This window comes from Melozone crissalis, unplaced genomic scaffold (genome assembly GCF_028551555.1).
Source record: "Melozone crissalis strain CALT ecotype California unplaced genomic scaffold, PUWL_Pcris_2 ptg000018l_1, whole genome shotgun sequence".
Classification (NCBI taxonomy): domain Eukaryota; kingdom Metazoa; phylum Chordata; class Aves; order Passeriformes; family Passerellidae; genus Melozone; species Melozone crissalis.
Genome location: NW_026535796.1, coordinates 20749606 through 20769463, shown reverse-complemented (window position 1 = coordinate 20769463; position 19858 = coordinate 20749606). Strand labels below are relative to the sequence as shown.

Sequence of the window (19858 nt, the reverse complement as noted above, 5' to 3'; positions counted from 1 at the left end):
GCGGCCGCCCTCCCGCCGGCCCATTGGTGGGCTGCGGTGTGCCCCCGCCAAACCGCGCGCGCTCTTGCGGGGTGGGCCCGGTGCGGTCGCCGTGCGGGCGGCCGGACCCGGGGCGGTGCCGGCCGGGCCTCCTCGGTCCCACAGGGGAATGGGCTGCCGGGCCGCTGGCCTGGGCAGGGGTGCGATCCGTGAGTACCGGAGCTCTACGGAGCAGAGGGCTTGGGGAGAGCGGTGGCGGCCGGGGGCGATGGGGGCTGCTCCGGCTCTGGCGGAGTGGGCGGCCTGTGGAGGGCAGCAGGGCGAGCCCGGCCGAGGGGGGCTGCGGCTGCGGGCTCCGCGCCTTGGGGCGGGCATGCGCTTTGCTTTGCCCTGTGAGCATCCCCGATTGCTGTAGGGATCCCTGCACTTTGATGCCCTGCTGGAGGACAGCTTAGGGTGGAGGCCTCTCTGTCCCAGGTGTGCAGCTGCCCTGCTGCCTCTTCGTGCTTGCCAGGAGTGTTTCCGGGGATGAAGTGTAACTGAGTGCAGAGTTGCTTAGTTGCCTTCCTCATAAGTCAATATCTAAAAATGTGTTGTAGTGAAAGCATGCATGAGTTTAGTGATAAATATCTGCTAACTTAAAAGGAGTGGGACTGACAGCGTGAAACAAGTCATAATAGTATGATGAAATATGAGGTATTTGAAAGCAACCTTTCATCATTGCACACAGGGTAGTTGAAATCCAAACTTATATTAAGAACTGCTCGGGGGTGCATGTGAATGTCAATTCGTAAAAGGTTATGAAACATTGGATACAAGTAGCACTGATGAAGCATTGAAGTTCCTGCTTCAGTATACTTTGTTGATGGAGGTTTGGTAACAATCTTGTCATGCAAGTGTAAACCTGTCATCTTCCCTTCTGCACCTGAGGAAGTGCAGCTTTAAAGAACAGATAGGTTTTGAGGTGGTGTGTCCTGAGAGAGAAGATAATTGAGAATTTGTGGACTTTGTTTTCAACATGAGTTTCCAGGCTTGCATGTCCTATATCTCTGTTGCTTATTGCTGTTCTTCAGGTATTTGCTACTTCTTTCAGTTAAACCTCAATTACTGTATTTAGCAAATTGGCTGTTTTGCTGAACTGACAGATCCTGGCCTAAAAAAAACCCCAAACACTTAATCCTTCCAAAAATTTGATTAACAGCTTTGCAGAAGTTTACAAACTTATTCCCATTAGTACTGCACTGTTTGGGATTACAACTGCAGGCTCTAAGGACCAACGCAATGTATCTCTGTAACTTTTTACATTGGAAAATAGATTTCTATCCTGAAGTCTCTTCGATTAAAAGCAACTGAATTATGTTTTGTTTTTTTTTAAGTCCTTGCTTGACTTCAGCTGAACTGGCAGTAAAAGGCAGCTGCACTTGCACTACTTTGTGTGTTCCACTAATGACTGATTTTTGTATGTAAAGTTAGCTAAAGAGGTGCTACACTCTGGCATTTTCAGTTGATTTTACCCAAAGTATGTTTGCATTTTACCTAAGTCCGTTTGGTCACTGTGACCAAACTTCATGTAGCTTCTATTCCCTAGGTTCAAAAATGTCACATATTTGAACTAAAGACCTTAATTCCTGCAGGATTGTGAATCCAGTACAGGGCAACAGCAGTCACTATCCTCTACATGTGTACCTAAATTGTGTACAGAGATACAGCTTGAAGTATCTAGGTAAAATGAAAGTATTTTTCTATCCATGTTCTTTTCACCTTATCTTGTAAAGAAAAAAATTGTAAGATATCCAGAATAAAGTTTAATTTTTTTCAGAATAAAATTTAAATTGTTAAAACTCTTTTTAACATCTGGTAATCATCTTTTGTGAACTCTGCCACCAGATGGTGTCATAAGATTTGAGATGTTATCTGACTCAAGCTGATTCTAGCAAAGTAAGTGGATACTATGTCTTACAAGTAGCTTGTTTTGTTTTTATAAAACTGTGTTTTATATTTGTAATGTAAGGTTTTTGAGTTTCTTTCATCAAGTCCTAGACTATTTTACATTTGGATCCTATTGTGGTAGAGCTGCTTGTGTTCAGCCCTGGGACAAGCTACAGAGATATGACAGAGATATGACAATTTAGGCAGAGCCCTGTATTTCTATTACCTGGTCATAAATTACTACTATCTTAATGTTTAAGATCCTTAACTTGATTTTTTCTTGGTATGAAAGCTCTTTATATTGAATAGTGCCTTGAGTACCTTGGTTTGAATGCTTCAAATCACCCTCCAGTGATTCTTCATACTCTGTAATGACACTATAAATAGAAGAAGCCCAATTACTTGCTGAATGCTCTCCCTGTTTGTTCTCTTGTGTCTATACAGATCTTTCTTAGGGAGTCTGAGTTATTTTGACAAGGTCAGGTACCTGTTTCTGTGGAACTGCAGTAGATAGGATGTATAGAGTAATCTGTTTTGATGTGGCTTTTGAGTCCTTGTCCTTAATTTATCAGTGAAAGAGATGGCATATGAATACCCGGGAAGGATACAATGAGATTAAATAGCCTAGGAAGGGGGAAAAAAGATACAACTTAATGTTACAGAAGTAAGTGTAAAATCAAGTGTTGGATATTTCTATCATTCTTATAAGGGTCTGTAAAGTGAAGACCCTTTATAAAGTGACTCAAGGTCACCAGAATAAGCTGATGTGAATTCTTTTGAGAGTCACAGTAATATTTAAATTTTTAGATATTTAAACCTAAAATTTAATTGAGTTGTTTTGCCCACATCTTGTGGATCACTATGTTGCTTTTTAGTAAGATTTTGTCTCAGTCATTATCAATTGTGTTTGAGGCTGTAACAGTAGTAGGGATACACAGACAACTCCCTTCTCCTAAGGGTGCTAATAGGGGTGTTAGCCAAAGTACTGCGTCCGGTTTTGAACAATCCTTTTAGAGTGCTTTGGGCAGCTTGGAAAGGGAAATGGCTATTTTAATAAGCCCAGGAAATGTGATGTTTGAGGAAAACATCTGAAGAAAACAAAACTTGCATATGACTTAAACCAAGTAGGGAGTATGGGAGAAAACAGAAGCTTTCCAGCTTGTGGAATTTCCAGGTATGTGGATTTTAGGTGTTCTAAGTGGCAGCATACAGTAATAATGCTGAACAGTTCTTCATTCCAGTTTGGAAAGAATATATTCCTGAATCTTCAGGTGTGTGAAAAGCTCTCATGAATAAGAAAGAAATAAGGCATTTAGTTTCACTAGAGAGAAATGATCACCTTGATTTACAGCAAGGAAAACTTACTTTGTATATTAAGAGATTATTACCATTGCTTATGTATAGGAGTTGGAAAGATGCAATTTGGTTGCGGGTTAAAGTGTATATGTTCTTCTGGTCTGTGCCCTGTTCTTAGACTTACATGAAATAAAAATAGAAGTCAGTGAAAACTCTGTGTTCCTGCCAGGTGTTCTGTGCCTGTGCAGGTCTGTTTAAGATATTTCTCTGTGGTGTCGTTATCTCCAGCAGACTTTCCCTGTGTGTTGTAAAAATCCCAGTCATACTTATGAGATAGCACTCTGTTTCTGCTAGATGTTTTCTAGGCCAGATAGTGAAGTAAATTTTATTGCTTTAAACAGGAGCTTAAAGAACTTTGATCTGTGAAATAACTTTTCTTTCCTGGCTTAATGTCAAAACCGTTAAGCACTTGTCTGCCCAGTTATACCATTTGCTGTCTAGTGGTGGTGTTTCAGTGCTCAGGGGTCTAGACTACCCCTTAGACTGTCACATGGATAAAATTAAATCTTGGAAAGCAGGGAGAAATTTACCTTAAAAGCTTTACTTCTGGTACAAGTATTTGAACTTCTGGAGTGTAATATAGTTTTCTCCTTTGCCCTGTAAAAATAAGAAACCAACTACAAAGTAGTTAGTGGCTGACAGTGTGCTGGGGGAGAATCGTGCTGTTAGTCATGACTTATCTTTGGTATGTCCTTAAGTTTTTGTCTGTTGCCTGTGTTAGGATGCACAGATCAACATCTCAGAAGGAAAGTTAGTGCCTCACATGTGTGCCCAGAAGGAGAGTTAAGGTAATTAATAGAAGTTCTTGTCTAGCAGGGATGTGTGGTAAATTCAGATGCTTGAGGGGCAATGAATCTTGGGAGAGAAGATAGTCTGTGAATGATAGTGCTTTATTCCATGTAAATTCTGCTGGAGGTGATGAAATTGGAGCACAGGGCTCAGTATTATTATTACTATTCTACAGTTCAGCTGGTGTGTGTGCAGCTGGTTGCTGCAGGACAGAAGTCACTGAGGCACTAGGAATGACATCTCTGCAAGGAGCTGAGCATGTGCTGAGCATGTTGCTGCAGAACATTCTGCACAGTGAATTTGTAGCCTCCTGTTCTTCTCAAGTGTTGAGTTTCCACTGCTCTCTGTAGGGACATGCAGCACTTAGGCAGGCCTTTAGACAGGCCAGTGCTGCTGATCTCTTTGAAGCCTCCTGAGGATTTCTAGGCAGCTGGAATGCCGAGCTGCACACCCCACTCCATGGCACTTGTGGCTTTATATAGTCAGAGTGTTCAGCCACTAATCTGTAGCAGATTTAATCTTGATGTACATTTTTAATGTATGTTATCCGGTAAGGTTGAATAACTGTGGACAAATGGATGTTGTACCAGGAAGTAGTCTAATGCCTAATTTTCTTTGTAGACTATTTTTATTTGTGAGAAGGGCTCTCTAAAGTCTCTGTAGCAGGCTTTCTTAATTTAATTAAAGCTCTGTGGTATTTCTAAGCTCTATACAGGTGCAGACTATGGGCAGGTTGTGTTTACATCACCCAGTTGTAAAGCACATCCCTTCCTTTTAAAACAAATAATAAATGACCCATTGAACAGTTACATTCCCTCAAAATAGAAAGTTGTTGTAATATCTCCTTTGTTTCAAAGGCTTTGCATTCTGCTCTTAACATCTTCTTCTGTAACATGTAACGTTCTTTTATATGATGGTGGGATTTTTTTGGCAAAACCTTATCTTTGCTTGCAGTTCGCTCATTTTTTAGAGTAGCTCATCTTCCTGCTCAAGTCCCATAAAAAGTAATTTTCTATGTTATACAGCAAGCTGAGGATTTCAAAAGCACAAGGTGTTAAAGCTGATAAAAGCTTGAAGGTTGTTGAAGTTTAAAGTATGTGGATTTTTTTTCAAGAATTCAAATGTGCCTGCATTTATCTAGAGAGGGCTCTGTTTCTGAAGTTTCTTCATGAAGAATGGAAGTTTGGAGATTGAACAGACCAGTCTATGATGAGATGAAATGCAGTGTCTACATGGCTCAAAAGCTGTCTGATTCTTGCTGATTTTACATAGTGACTGAGGAAATGCCTTTGATTTATTATGTTACTCAAAATACTTCATAGAAGTTCTTTTACAGTAAAATTGAAGTACTTAATTAAAACGAACCCCAGTGTTTATAGGTTTAGCAGCATTTGGGAGAAAGCTAAGGATGATGGGAAGTGGTTTATATCTATGTAAGACAGTAAGTCAAGAGGTGATCTGGAAATAGAATATGTGTCTGTGTTCTCCCAGTCCCTGTAACATCTACCAAATCTCTTAATTTCTGAGTCCATGCCACTGAGAAAGTTTCCCTTTTCATAGTGACATCCAATAGCATTTGAATTCTATCAGTATTTTTAGTACTCTGTCATAAGTAATGCCCAGCTGATTGGGCAGTTTGCCGAAAACTCTTCCTGTAATCGTGTATAGTTACTATATGTTTTAATTAGCCAAAACAGGTGTAATGTTAGCTCTGCTGGTGAAAGCTTTTTAATGTTCCGTGCTAACTGGCCTGCTTCTCCTGATTTAAGTCCTGTGCTGCTTTAAGCCTAGTGCAGAACAAATTCTGTAAATACTTGGGTGATCTTGAAGGAGATCTTGAGCACATGTAGGGTATTACTCCGCTGAACTACAAAGTAGTGCCAACAAAGAATGTTGGGGGTGTACAGAATATTTTAATGCAAAAGGAAGTGTCTGAAATTGGTGCAAGGATTAGCAGCCTCGCTTTCCATGAGTACTTCCATATTAATTGCATTAAACCAGCTGTACTATGTTGGATAGGCATCTAAACATTTGTCACTTGTGTATGATCATTAATAATTCCTTTAGATCTGTTGTAGCTGCACAGATCTGTGTATAAACAGTATATTGATGATGTGCAACTACACTCACCTAATAACTCACTAGAGAATCAGGAGTCTGCAATATCTCATTTTCTGTCTCTACTTGTATTAGCTTAAACTTTCCTTGACTGCTGTCTCAGTTGAAATATGTTTTAAAACAAGTTATGATCTTTATAAATTTTTTCAAAATAATTTGTTGTGAAAGATAGTGTTTCTGAATCCTGACCTTCCATGAAGGCAGGTGCTTTTGCATGGACATTGCTGATACCATATGAATTTATATGCAGGCTGGTGCAAAGTTTTGAATAATCTTAAACCTTTGTTGGGGCTTATGTGTCAAAATAAACAGCTGCTACTAACGGTTCAAATTTATCAGGTGCCCATGTGATCAAGCTAGAAAATGCATATTTAAACACTATCAGGTATCTCAGGGAGATCGAGAATGGTGGTTAGGGAACACAAGATGACTGAATCTCCTGTTGTGTTTTAAATGTGTTTGTTTTAGTATAGTGATGTGGATTTTTTTAGTGAGAAAACTGTTTCTCTCTTGTCTAATGGTGGAAGTGCTATTGCAGCTCTCAGTTTCCTCCCCTTTAACCCCGACAGATGCTGATACCTTGTGTGTAAATGGACGTGGAAATCTGTAGGGGAAGAGTTACTTGTCAAAGAACTACATTTTGGACTTAAAGGGTCGTGCTTTTACTTGCTCATTTTTGTTTTCAGTTGGACAGAACAACTGAATATCAGAGCTGCTTTAACTCTAGGTAATCTGGATTTGGTAAAAATCCTGTTCCTGCCCTTTGTTCACAGCTCCTAGTCAGTACCAGATTTAGAGATTTTGATGCCGCTGGTAAGGTTGATGTTGAATAACTAGAATTAACTTTATAGGGTCAGTTGTGAAGTAGAGTTCTTGAAGAAGGCTCTTGCAGGTTAATTTTGATGCTATTAGCCAAGTTAGCTCTGAAGTTACCTAATGTAAGATAGCAAAACTTGAAAGGATTTGTATTTTTCTGTGCAGATATAAAAATGCTGAGTATTGAAAAAATACATTTGTTTTCAGTTTAGAGTGAGGAACTGCCTCTGCCAAATCAATAAAAAATGACAGTAGTGCTCAATCATCGAAGCATTTTAGTGTATTTTAAGAGAAATAAAAGTGCAAAGATTGTACCCTGTTATTTAAACAGACATATCTGTTTTTGCATTATAACCTAGACTGTATTTTCATTGCACTCCTTATGAGTTAAACATTATGATAAAATACATATGACATCTTATGACCTGCTGCTGCTTTTTTTGCATATATGCAAGTCTTCAGTAGATTAGTGTTAAAGTGCTGTCTAAATTGAGTATTTAAGTACATGGATATGTGCATTTCTTGCAAAGGCTAGTGAGAAAAATACTGAATTTAAATTACTTCAGGTTTTATTTTATGGTGAGTAAATGGATCAATAAAACTTGAAGACTAGTGGTCTTTGATATAATAAATGGCCTCTGTTTCATTTTCCTAGGGCCTTAAATATGTTCCTTGAGTGGCCCTGTGCACTAAAATAAAGATCTGAGTTTGCCCTGCTTGGTTTTCCTAATTCCTTATCTCCCTGTCATCATCCTAGTTGAAAAGTGTTTTGTTAATCTGATTTGAGTAGCTAAGAGGATTTGTACAGATCTCTGACTGTTGAATGAGTACCATGTCTTGGATGACCAGGAACAAAAAGAAAGAAAGGGAAAGCTATTTTTTATTATAGATGTTTTAGATGACTGTTCAAACTACCTTATGTTTTTTTTTGAAGAGTATTGACTATTCATGAGAGGCATGTATTCTCTTAAGCTCAGCACAATAGTTTTCATGAACAGTAACTTTGTTTACTTTATTTAGTAAGATTAATGAAACAAGTAATCCTGAATGTTGGTTATTTTTAAATTGTTTTTATTTGCAGGTATGGGATAAGATATTTCCAGAGTAATAAGCATGGTTCAGCAACGAAAATGTGCATTATGTCACATTGTGTACAACTCAAAAAAGGTAAATAATTATTGCTTGACATGCATCAGTAGATATTAATATGAAATGTGAATGAGAAATGCTTTCATTTTAAAATTGTGCAAAGTGCAATTTCCCTTTACCCCAAATATATTGCCCTAAGTCTATCTCAAATCGAAGAATATATTTCTGTGTGCTTTGGAGTATCTTTCTTGAAGTGAGCTGTGCAGTATGCCTGATTCTGAATGTTAAAAATAGTGAGGTCTTTGAGGTTTTTTATATTATTTTATAAAGATACTAAAGTGAAAAGCACTCACACATATTTGACTGTAAATTGTGATATGGGAATAATACTGTAATACACAATTTTATAGATTCCTTTTGGAAGGTCTGTGCTTCCATATGGAAGAACCAAATGGAATTGTGTTTTCCACATAACACAGCATGTGTTTTCATTAGCGTGTCAGTTTGGTGTCCATCTTCTGTGTGATGTGTGTTTATGCAAAATCTGCATTGAATCTGAGAGTTTCTTAATGGACCTTCATGTACTTTTTAGCTGCATAGCATGTGGAGATGTGCCATATGTTTTAATTCACACAACTCTTCAAGGTGGAAGATGTTCCTTTCCCTTTGCAGACAGGATTTCAAGGGCTAGAGAGGATAGTGATTATTATCTGGTCTTTGAAGATTTCTGAACACTTTGGCTCAAACACCAAAGGAAAGTTAAATCATCTGGACTGCTTCCTTCTGCTGAGTGATGAATGTTTTTTCTCTTCTGGCAGCTCCCTTTCAAAAGTAAATAATTATAACAGTACTGCAGTTCATAGATCAGGGTTGCTGTAAACAACAAACTGACATGAACATCTCAGTTTCTGAAGTGTCTAGCCAAGTGAAATAGTATATGATGGTGAATTTACAGCTGTCTTACAATAGAATTGCAGAGAAACTGCTCAGATTGCACAGGGAAACTGTTTTAAGTACTGTGATTCTGAAGAATGGTATTAATGAGACTTTTAATTAACATGATTCTCAACAGTGTTTTGTCAAAAATCAGTCTAATAAACTTTGCTACATAGACTGTTATTTGATTTTCTTCTGAAATTCTGCTTCCATTGTGTTGAATTTTAATGACTCGTGTGTTCTTCTTGGGAAAGGTACCATAACTTCCTGCAGGTGTGCCTACTTGTGCTTTCATAGTCACAGAAACAGGAATGGCAACTACTACAGCCCTGCAGAAGTAGAGTACACCCTTGTGCAAGGCAGGAGAATTCATAAAAATGAGCTTTTCAGATATGATACAGCATTTTGTTTTGTTTTGACCAATTTTTTTTTCTACATGTTGAAGGAGATGGAAGAACACAAGAGAAGCATGCTTCACCACAGAGAACTGGAAAACTTGAAGGGAAGGTATGAGAGCAATCTTCATCATTCCTCTCTGTGCCATTTTGTATGTCACTTTTTGAAAGGACTCCTGACCTGTTTCCCATACAAGCTGAATTGCACAATTTATTTTTACGCTTCACTTTAGTAGCGTGCCTTGTCATACAGCTGGCAATGAACATGTTTTCATGATGTCAGAAACCTAGGAGGCAAACAATGATGTGGAAGAAATCTCACCTGCGTTGCTTTGACTGCAGTGGAATAAAGTTACTTCATTCTTGGCAGTTTCATGTTTGTGGGGGGTATTTTTCAAGCACTAGATTTCTGCCTTTTACAGAATAATCAGAAATTAGAATTATGAACAGTAGTCTTTTTCTTTTTAAATTTTTTTGGGTTTTTGTAAGTTTTCAATAATGTAAAAACAATTGTTGATCTTTTAAAGCACAGTCGCTTGATTAGGAGACCAAACCATGCTGGATGGTGTTTCCTTTAAGGTTTTCTTGTTTTATTTGAAACATTTGGAAAGTAGAAGGGGGGAGTTAAGGGATGTTCAAACATGATCCTAATAATAGGGAGTTAGGTTCCAACCAGACTACACTTTAAAGTGATTTCAGATGTATGGATTTTGAGGTAGCCACAGAGATCACATACTGTCAAACACTTGAATATTTAATCTACAAATTAATTTTTAATTATCTTGCAGCAGAAACTGTAACAAATTACAAATCTGTTTCAACACCTCTTAAAGAACTAAAAGTAACCGTCTTTCCACTCTTTGAGGTGTGGGGGATTCATTTTGTGCAGACATCTATCTCATACCCTGGGAAAAAAACCAGAATGCTCTCTGCCCTAGAAACTGGCTGTTGGCTTCTGGTCAGCTAACTTGCTGAGCACTTCTGTTCTGGACTGTTGTCTTCTGACAGTGATTCTGAAATTTCACTTATTTTGGCATCTTATTTTGGGCCTTCTACTTTTTTTTTTTGTTTTTTTTTTAGTTTAGTTATGGCTCTGTAACACTAATTTCTAGAAGTTATATATTGTGTCTGCAGTGGCTTGCAAATGATTGGACAATTTTTGGTTTTCCACTCCATAGGACTGATATTAAGTTAAATTTCTTTCATCATCATTACACTTTTTATTACTAATGTAACTATCTGTCTTCACTACTCTTTCAGAAGAATGCACGGAAGATGCTTGTTCTCAAAATAATGAACTTAATTTTTCACTGTGCAACAGCAGCCTTGTTCTCTCTCTTGTGCCCCTTCTTCCATTTCAATTTAATTAGAAGCTTTTTAGGAGTCTTTTACCGCCATGTACTTCAAGAAGAAAATGTGAAGCACAAGCAGCAGCCTCATGAGTGTGGCTGAATTGTGTAACAGATGATAGTACCATTAAAGTATGTGGAGTATCAACATCTTACTACCTTGAAATTTAGTATCTGACTAGAAGTCACTTTTCAGACTTTCTGTATGCAAGAGGTAAAGGAAATGCACACATTGATTCATCCTTTTTTTCATTTAAAGTTAGCTTAGTTATCTCAAGGGCTAGAATAATTTCCTGCAATGTTTTAAGACTCTTCTCCTTTCCTTGAAGTCTTATTCTGTGTGATGTATAAGGAGAATTGGATGCCAAGTACAAAGCTGTAGCATATTTGGGTTTTGCTTGTTTTTAGTTGAAAGTGAAATAGTGCTCTTGTTACATGGGACATTGAGACTACAGTCTGAAGTATACACGCAGTAAATAAAGCTCTTGAGTGCTTTCATACCGAGAGTACTTTTGTTGCGTTTACCTCAAACTTCTTTTGGCCACCTTGTTTAACAGCTAAGATTGTGTGGTATTCCTGTATGGCAGGGGAATGTGTAGACATGATCAGTGTGTGCCATGGACTGTGCTAGTTCTGGATAGCTTTAATGGGTGTAAGAAAAATATAGAACTGAAGGAAATATAAATTCCCCTAAGGGTAGCTATCTGAACTCCTAGCCGGTTTATCTTCAATTAAAGCAGCTGTTCATAAAGAAAAAAAAGTGTTGTGTTTTTCTTTAGGCTCATATAGATTAACAGCAGGTCAAAGAAGTCTTGCCTTTTCAGATTGTCAGTTGGTACAAGAACCACAGCTTTGTAATTAGTAACTTGCAAGTTAGAAGTGATAGAAACAAGTTCTTTGTCCTCAGTCCAGCTGTTAACTCACTGGCTTTGTTCAAAATAAATAAAACTTTGCATTTAGTCTATAAATGAGGATGGTAAAAGTTTTATGCAATAATTGAAACATGGGTCTTATGAAGGATGTGGATTGGTCTTTAAAACCTAATTACTACCACATTAGAACCACTGGGGTGTGCTTCTCATTGAGAGTCCATATGGGTGAAGTGGAACGTTATGTAAAAAGAACATCTTTTTCGGTGAGAAGCCAACTTTCTATTTGCAGCTTGCCTTGTGTGATGACCTAAGTTAAAAATAAGTCTTATTAGCTATGCACAGCTGTGCCATTTATTAGTGTGAACAGGATTTTTCCAATGACATTAGTAAAATCCACTGGTTTGGTTATCTTTATTGCATTAAGATAGCCTGAAGTGCAATATATAGGATATGGGCTTTGAATATTTATTAGCCAATGTGAAATGTATGAAATTAAGTACACTTAGTTCTCGAAAATACAGGGTAAATTTGGAAGCTACTGACATCATGAATGAAATTTATCTTAATGTTTAATCTGAAATTAATTAGGCTGCAACATACAGAATAATTAAACAAAAAAATATTTTGATTTTTAATACTTAGGCTGTTTAAAATAAAGCTGTCTCTAGGTGTGTCTGAATGACTGCAGTGATTAAATATCTGAAGTATGTTAGTAGAGAAAATGACTGATATCCAGGATAAATAAAACATAGCTGCTGACACTTGATTAACCACTCTGATGAGGACATTGCCTTAATACCTTGAGTGAATGCACATCTTTTGATCTTTCTCTTTTTTTTTTTAACTGTTCACTAAAAGCAAAGATTCATGTTTGTCTTTTTCTTTTATGGATCCCATTTTCTTGACACTAGTCATGAACTGTGTGTTGTATTATGATGCTTCTGTTCTAAGACCTTTGTCTCAAGTGCTCCATGGGGACATACATATCTGCTTTTATGAATTAACTGGCAGAATTGAAAGAAGCACTGTGGAGGCAGTCAGTGAATCCTGTCTTGGTCCTGCTGAGTTATTTGCACTGGACTATGCTCTAAATAATTTTTATCTGTGTGGTTTTATTTTTAATCTGGTGAACATATTTTCCTTTTTAGGAAGTTAATAATGTACTTCTTTAACACTGAATTATTGGAAGGCATTGTCAGAAGAACAAATGTTGTGGTTTTAAAAGTCTGAATTTCTTAAAAAGAAAAAAAAAGTTCAAGTCTTGCAGTCTTAATCCAGTAATATGAGTAAAGCCATTTGTCTGATACAGCTGTCAACTTTCTCCAGCTGAAATTATTTCTATATTTTTGAGATAAGTCCTCTAAAGTGGAAAGCAGACCTCATGCACACTTGAACCAAATAAAGTACAGGAAACTGAAGACACCCTCCCATCACTCACTGTGCTGTGGAGTCTTTGGATTCCAGGCAGCAGTCTCAGCTGTCCCAGTTTAGGTTATGTTGTATCAGGATTGGCTGTATCCATGTGCTGCCTCCTCCCTTTTCTAAATTTCACTGGGGGAAGGCTTAAGGCAAGGATTAAATGTAGAAGCTGTCACCAGGCTTCCCCAGTGCAGCTGGCAGCATGGATGGGTTTCAGAGCTCCTGCTAGCTCTGGAAGCCTTTCATTCTGCCTCCTCGCTCACTATGTTTCCTCTGAATAGATTTTGAGTACAACAATTCAAGAAGAATTCCTCCTCCCACTTAATGTAGCTTTATTACCAAGTCTTTTACCTCTTGATTGTTGGAAAAAAATCTTGTAAAAACTGACCATCAAAAAACAAAACCTTGAAAGAAAAAGCCAGAGAATTCAAATAAGCATACTGAGCAAAGCCTAGTTGCTTTGAACTCAGACACATTCAGAGGAAACAAAGTAAGACAGAGCTACCTGCCATGCCAGTTGGCAGAGTTGAAAGCCCACCCTCTGCCTCTCTTCCTAGGGATAGCAGCCATGAGTGCCGGGTGTGCAGGGTGACGCTGGTGGGTTTGTCAGCATATGCCAAGCACATCTCCAGTCAGCTGCACAAAGACAACGTTAATGCCCATGACAGAAAAGAGGAAGAGAAAGAAACGGCAGAAGAAGAAGACCTTGACAAAGAACTCATTCAACTCATCAAGCAAAAGAAGGAACGGAACCGGTGAGTTTTCCTTTCTCCGCTTAGATCATAGAATTGCTTTTAACACAATGAGCATGCACTCCTGAGGCTTAGGTGCTCACAAAATGTAAATTTCCTGTAGCCAGCATACTTGTGAGAGCAATCCAAGAGACCTGTGTGGATATCATAGTTTCAACATGTAAATGTGACTCTGCGGAATGTTTTTGTCCTGTTCCTCTACTACTAGTATGGAAATACAATCATTCTCCATTATGGGTAAAAACAGTCTTGAGTTTTGAGAACCCTAATGTTTTTATTTTAATATTTGATACCTTTTTAACTGAAGGCTTAATAATAATAAGCCTTTATTAGTGCTAATACTGTTTATGGTGGAGGACAGTAGTGCTAATACTGTTTATGGTGGAGGTTGTCTGTAGGAATCTGGCCTTTAAGAAACTGCTGCTGAACATGTTTTTTTTTATAAAACCAATTGGATTATTCTGTAAATGTCAAGTGAAATCCCCTAGTCCTTGAATGAAATTTCTTACCTGTTGTATCTTGCTGCTTACCGTTAGCTGAACATAGTTCCAGTGGCTCACTATGAAATAGAGGGCTGCAGAAGGTAACAAATATTGTCTTTTATTTTACATGAAAATCTGCACATGTGCATTGCTTGTGTGATGTTCCAGTTGGGAATATATTATTTGAATAGATTTATGGCATGGTGATGGTACTAAAGGGGCATATAATTTTTAAAAGAAGCTCTTGTGTTCTGTGGCTAGAAATTTAAATTAGTGTTTCCAGATGTTGAAATCTGTGACGACTGTTAGGTAGGTTTTGGCATCACTCTGTCGTACTAGTGTGTCTCTGCACTGCACAATGGTAATGCTTTCATACTGGTTAATGTAGGTAGCAAAATTGTTACTTTTCCTTTTTGTTTTATGGAAAAGGAGTAATACTGTCAGTGCAGTGTTGTTCTGAGGCAACTAAAACTGTAGAAAATCTCTGTCTGCTGGGTGCTGGTTTGGAGAGGCAGAAAACCAGAAGGTTTAAGTTACTAATTCAGCAAAATTATTTCCATTAGATCACGATCTAGTTGATCACAATCAGCTCTTAGAAATTACTGTATCACTTAGATATTGTTGTTTAGAATTCTCATCTTAGAGCTCAGATTATTTTGCACAGTAGACTGTTTTCCATTAGAGAGTAGTTATTAGGGAATCTTTTAGCAGAACTGGAATGTATCAAAAACATAAAGGTGATACCATATGAATGTTCACTTTACTCAAATCAATTGTTTTTGAGTAGTAGTGTGAAAATTTACTGTCTTTCTTGTCCAGGGATCTAGAATGGATGCATTTCTGTGATCAGTTCCTGGAAAAAACTTTTAATGAAAACTCCTCATTTGGTGGGGTAAATTGCTGACCCTGGGAATAGCTGTAGCTGTTAAGGGAGCATTTATCTTTAAATGTACATGTGATAGTTTGCCACGTGTCTGTGATAAGTTGCCAAGCACAAGTGCTATCCAAAGGGCAGTCGATAGTGCTGCTGGGAGGCTCATACAGACTCAGGATTGCATGCTGTGGGCTGTTCCAGTCTCTTGATTAAAAGAAGACAAATTACTTTCGTATCTGAGGTGCATCTTCTGTGGATGTTTTACATCTGTGTTTTAACTTAACCTTTATAAATGGAGCTGTCATGTCATTTGTTCCCTCCAGTAAGGATAATAATGGAGTTTTCAGCCTAACTTTCCTCTGTTTTCTATCAGTTCACTCTAGTTCCACCAGCAGAATAGTCTTCAGAAAAAATAATCTCACTATTGAGTTTTCTGTCTACTAAGATAGATCAAATTATAAAGATTCTATAACATTAAGAAACTTTATTTTTATTAGTTTCTTATTAGTCCAATAGTAAATATGAAGGAATATTATCTTTCAAGTTAGAGAAAAGTATTTGAGAATCAGTCTATTGACCTGTCCCTATGCCAAATCTTTTGTTCATGTGAGAGAAATTTTGAAATTATCACATGTAAGTAAAGGTACAACGTTAGTTTTGAAAGTCAAACATTAGTGAAGCTTGAAAAGCAAAGCTGCTAAAAAAGTATCTGTTTCTTTCTACAATAAATAATTTTTTAAAAATTTTCTTCTCAGTACAAATAAAATTCATGAAGCTTGTGGACTGTTGGATTTTAGTATAATAGCATCAGAATTTAGGTTTTTCTCAATTCTTTTGTAGGCAAACTGAACCAAGTTGTGCAAGCCAAGAATTAGAATGTGATGATAGGAGATCACAGAGAAGGCGAGAAGAAAGAGCTGCTTACAAAGAAAGAGAAGCTTACGATCAGTTGTCGTGGCATCATCATAATGCATCACAAAGGGACTGGAAATGGGAAAAGGATGATTATGTTAGTCCTAGACAAGGCAAATTTTCACATTCTCAGAGGAACCTTAATATAAACAGACATTCAGGTAGTGCAAAGGGGCGCTCTGGGTGGCACCAGAATGTTCCAGGAAACCCTTTGAATCGACATAATTATGGGAATTCTGGAAACACTTGGCATCTGAGTGGGCGGAGAGGAGGAGCATCAAATTGGCATCATGGTGCCAGGGAAAGAAATTCTACTTGGCACTCAGAAGAAACGGGTCATTTTTCTAGCTGGAATTCCAAGAGTTATGGAGGAAACTGGAAGCCAAGTCCTCATGGTGCAAATGGCTGGAATTTTGGAAGCTCAGGAGATTTGTATTCATCAGAGCCAAATATATACAATCAAGAAAGGTCTGCATGGCAGCGGCCAGAGAAAGGCAATGTTCTGCCACGTAGAAATCGAAGAAATAGGGGTGACCGTCTGGATTTTACTAGTGATGAGCTTGCTGCTGAGGGAGTGTTAGAATTTAGTACATTGAAACAACCAGAAAGCAAAACTTCAAGAGCCAGTGGAAAAAGTGTCAGTCCTTCCAGAGATAAAACATATCGCTGGAGTCCCTACCCATCCCAGAGAACTGCAGAGCAGCAACCACGGTCTGAAGATAATGTTTCAAAACCTTCAGAGAAAATGGGTTCTGTACTTACACCTCTTAGTGATTCATCAATGAAAGGAGAAACTTGTGAAGCCAATGTTAGCCTTTCAAAACTTAAAAACCATGAAGCATCTTCCCCTTCTAATGGAACCTCTGATCGCCTTGATTCTTGCAAGGTTATGGAAGACTCTTCCAGTGGTGAAAAGCCTGACAGAGATGATGGCAGAAGTAATAGGATGCCATCACTGAAATCCCCCCTTCTCAATATCACAGATATGAAATTATCCTTGATAAAGCAAGACGCGAACAGTCTCTTAAAAAATGTCAGGCTTCTGTTATCCTCAGCTAGTGGTGAAGAGCAGAATCATTTGAATGCGGTGAACTTGGAAACAAACAGTTTCTCCTCTTATTCATCAAAGCTGCATGCTGCTTGTGTTGGTAACTTACAAGACAACAAAGATGTGCTTGGTGGTAATCTTAGAGAGCCTATTAATAACTTAAGTGAAGCAGAACAAAATCCCAAAGGTATCCAGTGCAACCATTCCTTGCAAAATGCTCCCTTAAGCTCTTGCAAAGATACAAGTGACCAGAATAGGGAAGAAACTGGGAAGGCATTGCCAGAGAAGGAGTTCAGACTAGATTCATTAGATGTAAGTGGTGATGATTTAATGGGAAGTGAGAAGTCAGAAGCAAAAGTTGAAAAGTTGGATTCTTCTTTACCCTGTGACACTCCTGAAGCTAAAACTACCACCTCTGAAAGGGAAGATGATAAAAAGCCATCTGCTTCAAGTATTGCTTCTGCTGAGCTAAAAAATTTTACATTTCATATAGAACCCAAAGTTTCTTTGTCAAGCAGTCAGGACCGTTTGCGTGTGGATTTGAAAAGCTCACAGGACAGGGAAGGGAATGAAGAGTGTGTCAAGTCACGTGATCAATTTGAAATTGAAGGTTTTGAAAATCCTTCAGATAATGAGCTTCAAAAAGGAGGAAGCCAGTCAGGAGGCCTCCTTCTTCCAGATTTAAGCAAACTTGGCCTGCCTGCTTCTCTGCAAAGAGATCTGACACGGCATATGAGTCTGAAGAGCAAAGTCGGGACGCATCTCCCAGAGCCCAATCTCAATAATGCACGTCGCATTCGGAATGTGAATTGCCTTCGGAGAAGTGAGACAGAGAAGGAGTCGGGGCTAAAACCTACCCTCAGGCAGATTCTTAGTGCTTCCCGGCGAAATGTTAACTGGGATCAGGTAATCCAGCAGGTAACCAAGAAGAAACAGGAACTTGGCAAAGGTTTACCAAGGTTGGTACCTTTCAGATCTAACCATGTCTCTCAGGGCATGCTGAGGGAGGAGGGTTATTTTTTCCCCATATGTGAAATGAATTCCAAAATCCTTAAAGTAAGAGCTTATAATGAAGCTTACTATGCCACAATCTTCGGCAGAGTTTTTGAAAATGCAATTTTTTTTCAAATAATGCAGAGTTTTTATTGATTGATGCTATGAATGAATTTCTGTCCATAGATAAGTAAAAGTAATCTGCTCAGAAAAAATTCTGATCTGTTCATAATGGTTGCTTTAATATCTGAATGTGGATGGTAACAATGTAGTTTCTGTCGTTTCTTTTGCAGTTCTAGTAATGGAAGAATGTAAAAATGCAATCAGGATGGGAACAATGCTATGACAGTTCCCTATTTCCTCATTTTTTTAGGACTACAAGAAATGCTTGTAGTGCTGCAAGCAGTGTAAATGCTCACTCTTCATTTGTTAATCTTTTATTCTGGTGCACAGTTTGCTTTTGCATTTAAGGAAGCAATTCTATAATACTGCATTTTTGAAACTTGCTTTAAACCTGAATAATTTGAAATGTCTTGAACAAATGTCACATTTGATTATTCCAACCTTGCTTGGGAATAATTTATAATAACATGATTTCTGACTTTAAAATCATGCTGCCAGTTCTTAGCCACTAAGTCTGGTTATGTGATACACAGGAGATGTTTCATTGTCGGATGAACACAGAATACCACTGTAATGGGATTAAACTTACTGCTTAAAGCAGTAATCTACATTTGGGGAAGGGGGAGGCTTTTCTCTATGTGCAGCAGGCTTGTAACTTGTTTGTTTATTTTTCTTTTTATCTTGTTAAAGGTTTGGCATAGAAATGGTGCCTCTTGTTCAAAATGAGCAAGAGGGTCTAGAACTCAGTGAAGAATCTGATCCAACTGCTCTAGAAGGATTCCAGTGGGAAGGGATTTCCTTAGTGTCTGGCTCAGCCAGAAAACGTAGCTTTTCTGAAAGTAGTGTCATAGCAGACAGAAATCCTTCTGCTTATAGCTTTTTCAGTGAACAAGCCAAAATTAAAGAAAGTGGGCAAAGGCAAGTAATTGCAGCCAGCCACCCACATCATATGACATCTGGATATGAGGCAAGCACTGACATTGAGGCTGATCAGAAAGAGGGGACACCATCCCTTGCTTTGTCACCCTTTATGTCTGAAAGAACCGAGGCCAGCAGAAGTCACAGCCCACAGGCCACCTCAGAGATCACAGGCCACACAGAACAAGACCAGGAGAGCCCAGAGAAGAGAACACCTCGTCTTGAAAAACAAAATGAATTAGAGGTCTCAGAAGAAAATTGTCCAGCTTCAAATAGTACTTCACTTTTTGCAACGTCTAATAACATAGATGCAGCTACAGACAGTAGCTGCACATCTGGAACTGAACAGAATGACAGCCAAGGAATTGGAAAGAAGCGAAGAGCAACTGGAGTAAGTGTGCATTTCTGTCCAGCTTTGATCTGCTGAAAAGGTTCTTTCTCTGTCAAAGGTTATTCAGCTTTGGAATGATCTATGCTGGGAGGACTTTCCCCATCTGATAGTCTTGTACATTGATAATATCAAGTTCATTTTTTGTTTGACTTGATTTTCTTTAAATTTCTGCTTTCATAGTGTAGGACTTTTGATAGTTTTTTGTAACTAGTAGGAAGGACAAATGCTCTTGATTTGATACCTGGCATACTCTGTTGATAAACAAGAGCTGTTAAAAATTTCTGTGGAAGTACTAGGTTTTGTAGCAAGAATCTTGGT

At 38.3% G+C, this 19858-nt stretch overlaps 1 protein-coding gene across 2 annotated transcripts in view; it reads left to right on the top strand.

The window, feature by feature from the left end:
• The first annotated feature begins 94 nt into the window (after positions 1-94).
• The window catches only part of ZNF106 (zinc finger protein 106), a 40378-nt gene continuing 20614 nt past the window's right edge, over positions 95-19858 (top strand). For both annotated transcript variants that reach the window (XM_054275428.1, XM_054275427.1), the window contains exons 1-6: positions 95-188; positions 8069-8154; positions 9458-9519; positions 13605-13802; positions 15996-18074; positions 18922-19540. In XM_054275428.1, coding sequence (XP_054131403.1) covers positions 8101-8154; positions 9458-9519; positions 13605-13802; positions 15996-18074; positions 18922-19540 — 3012 coding nt within the window. In that variant the 5' untranslated portion in view covers positions 95-188; positions 8069-8100. The remainder of the gene's footprint in view (positions 189-8068; positions 8155-9457; positions 9520-13604; positions 13803-15995; positions 18075-18921; positions 19541-19858) is intronic.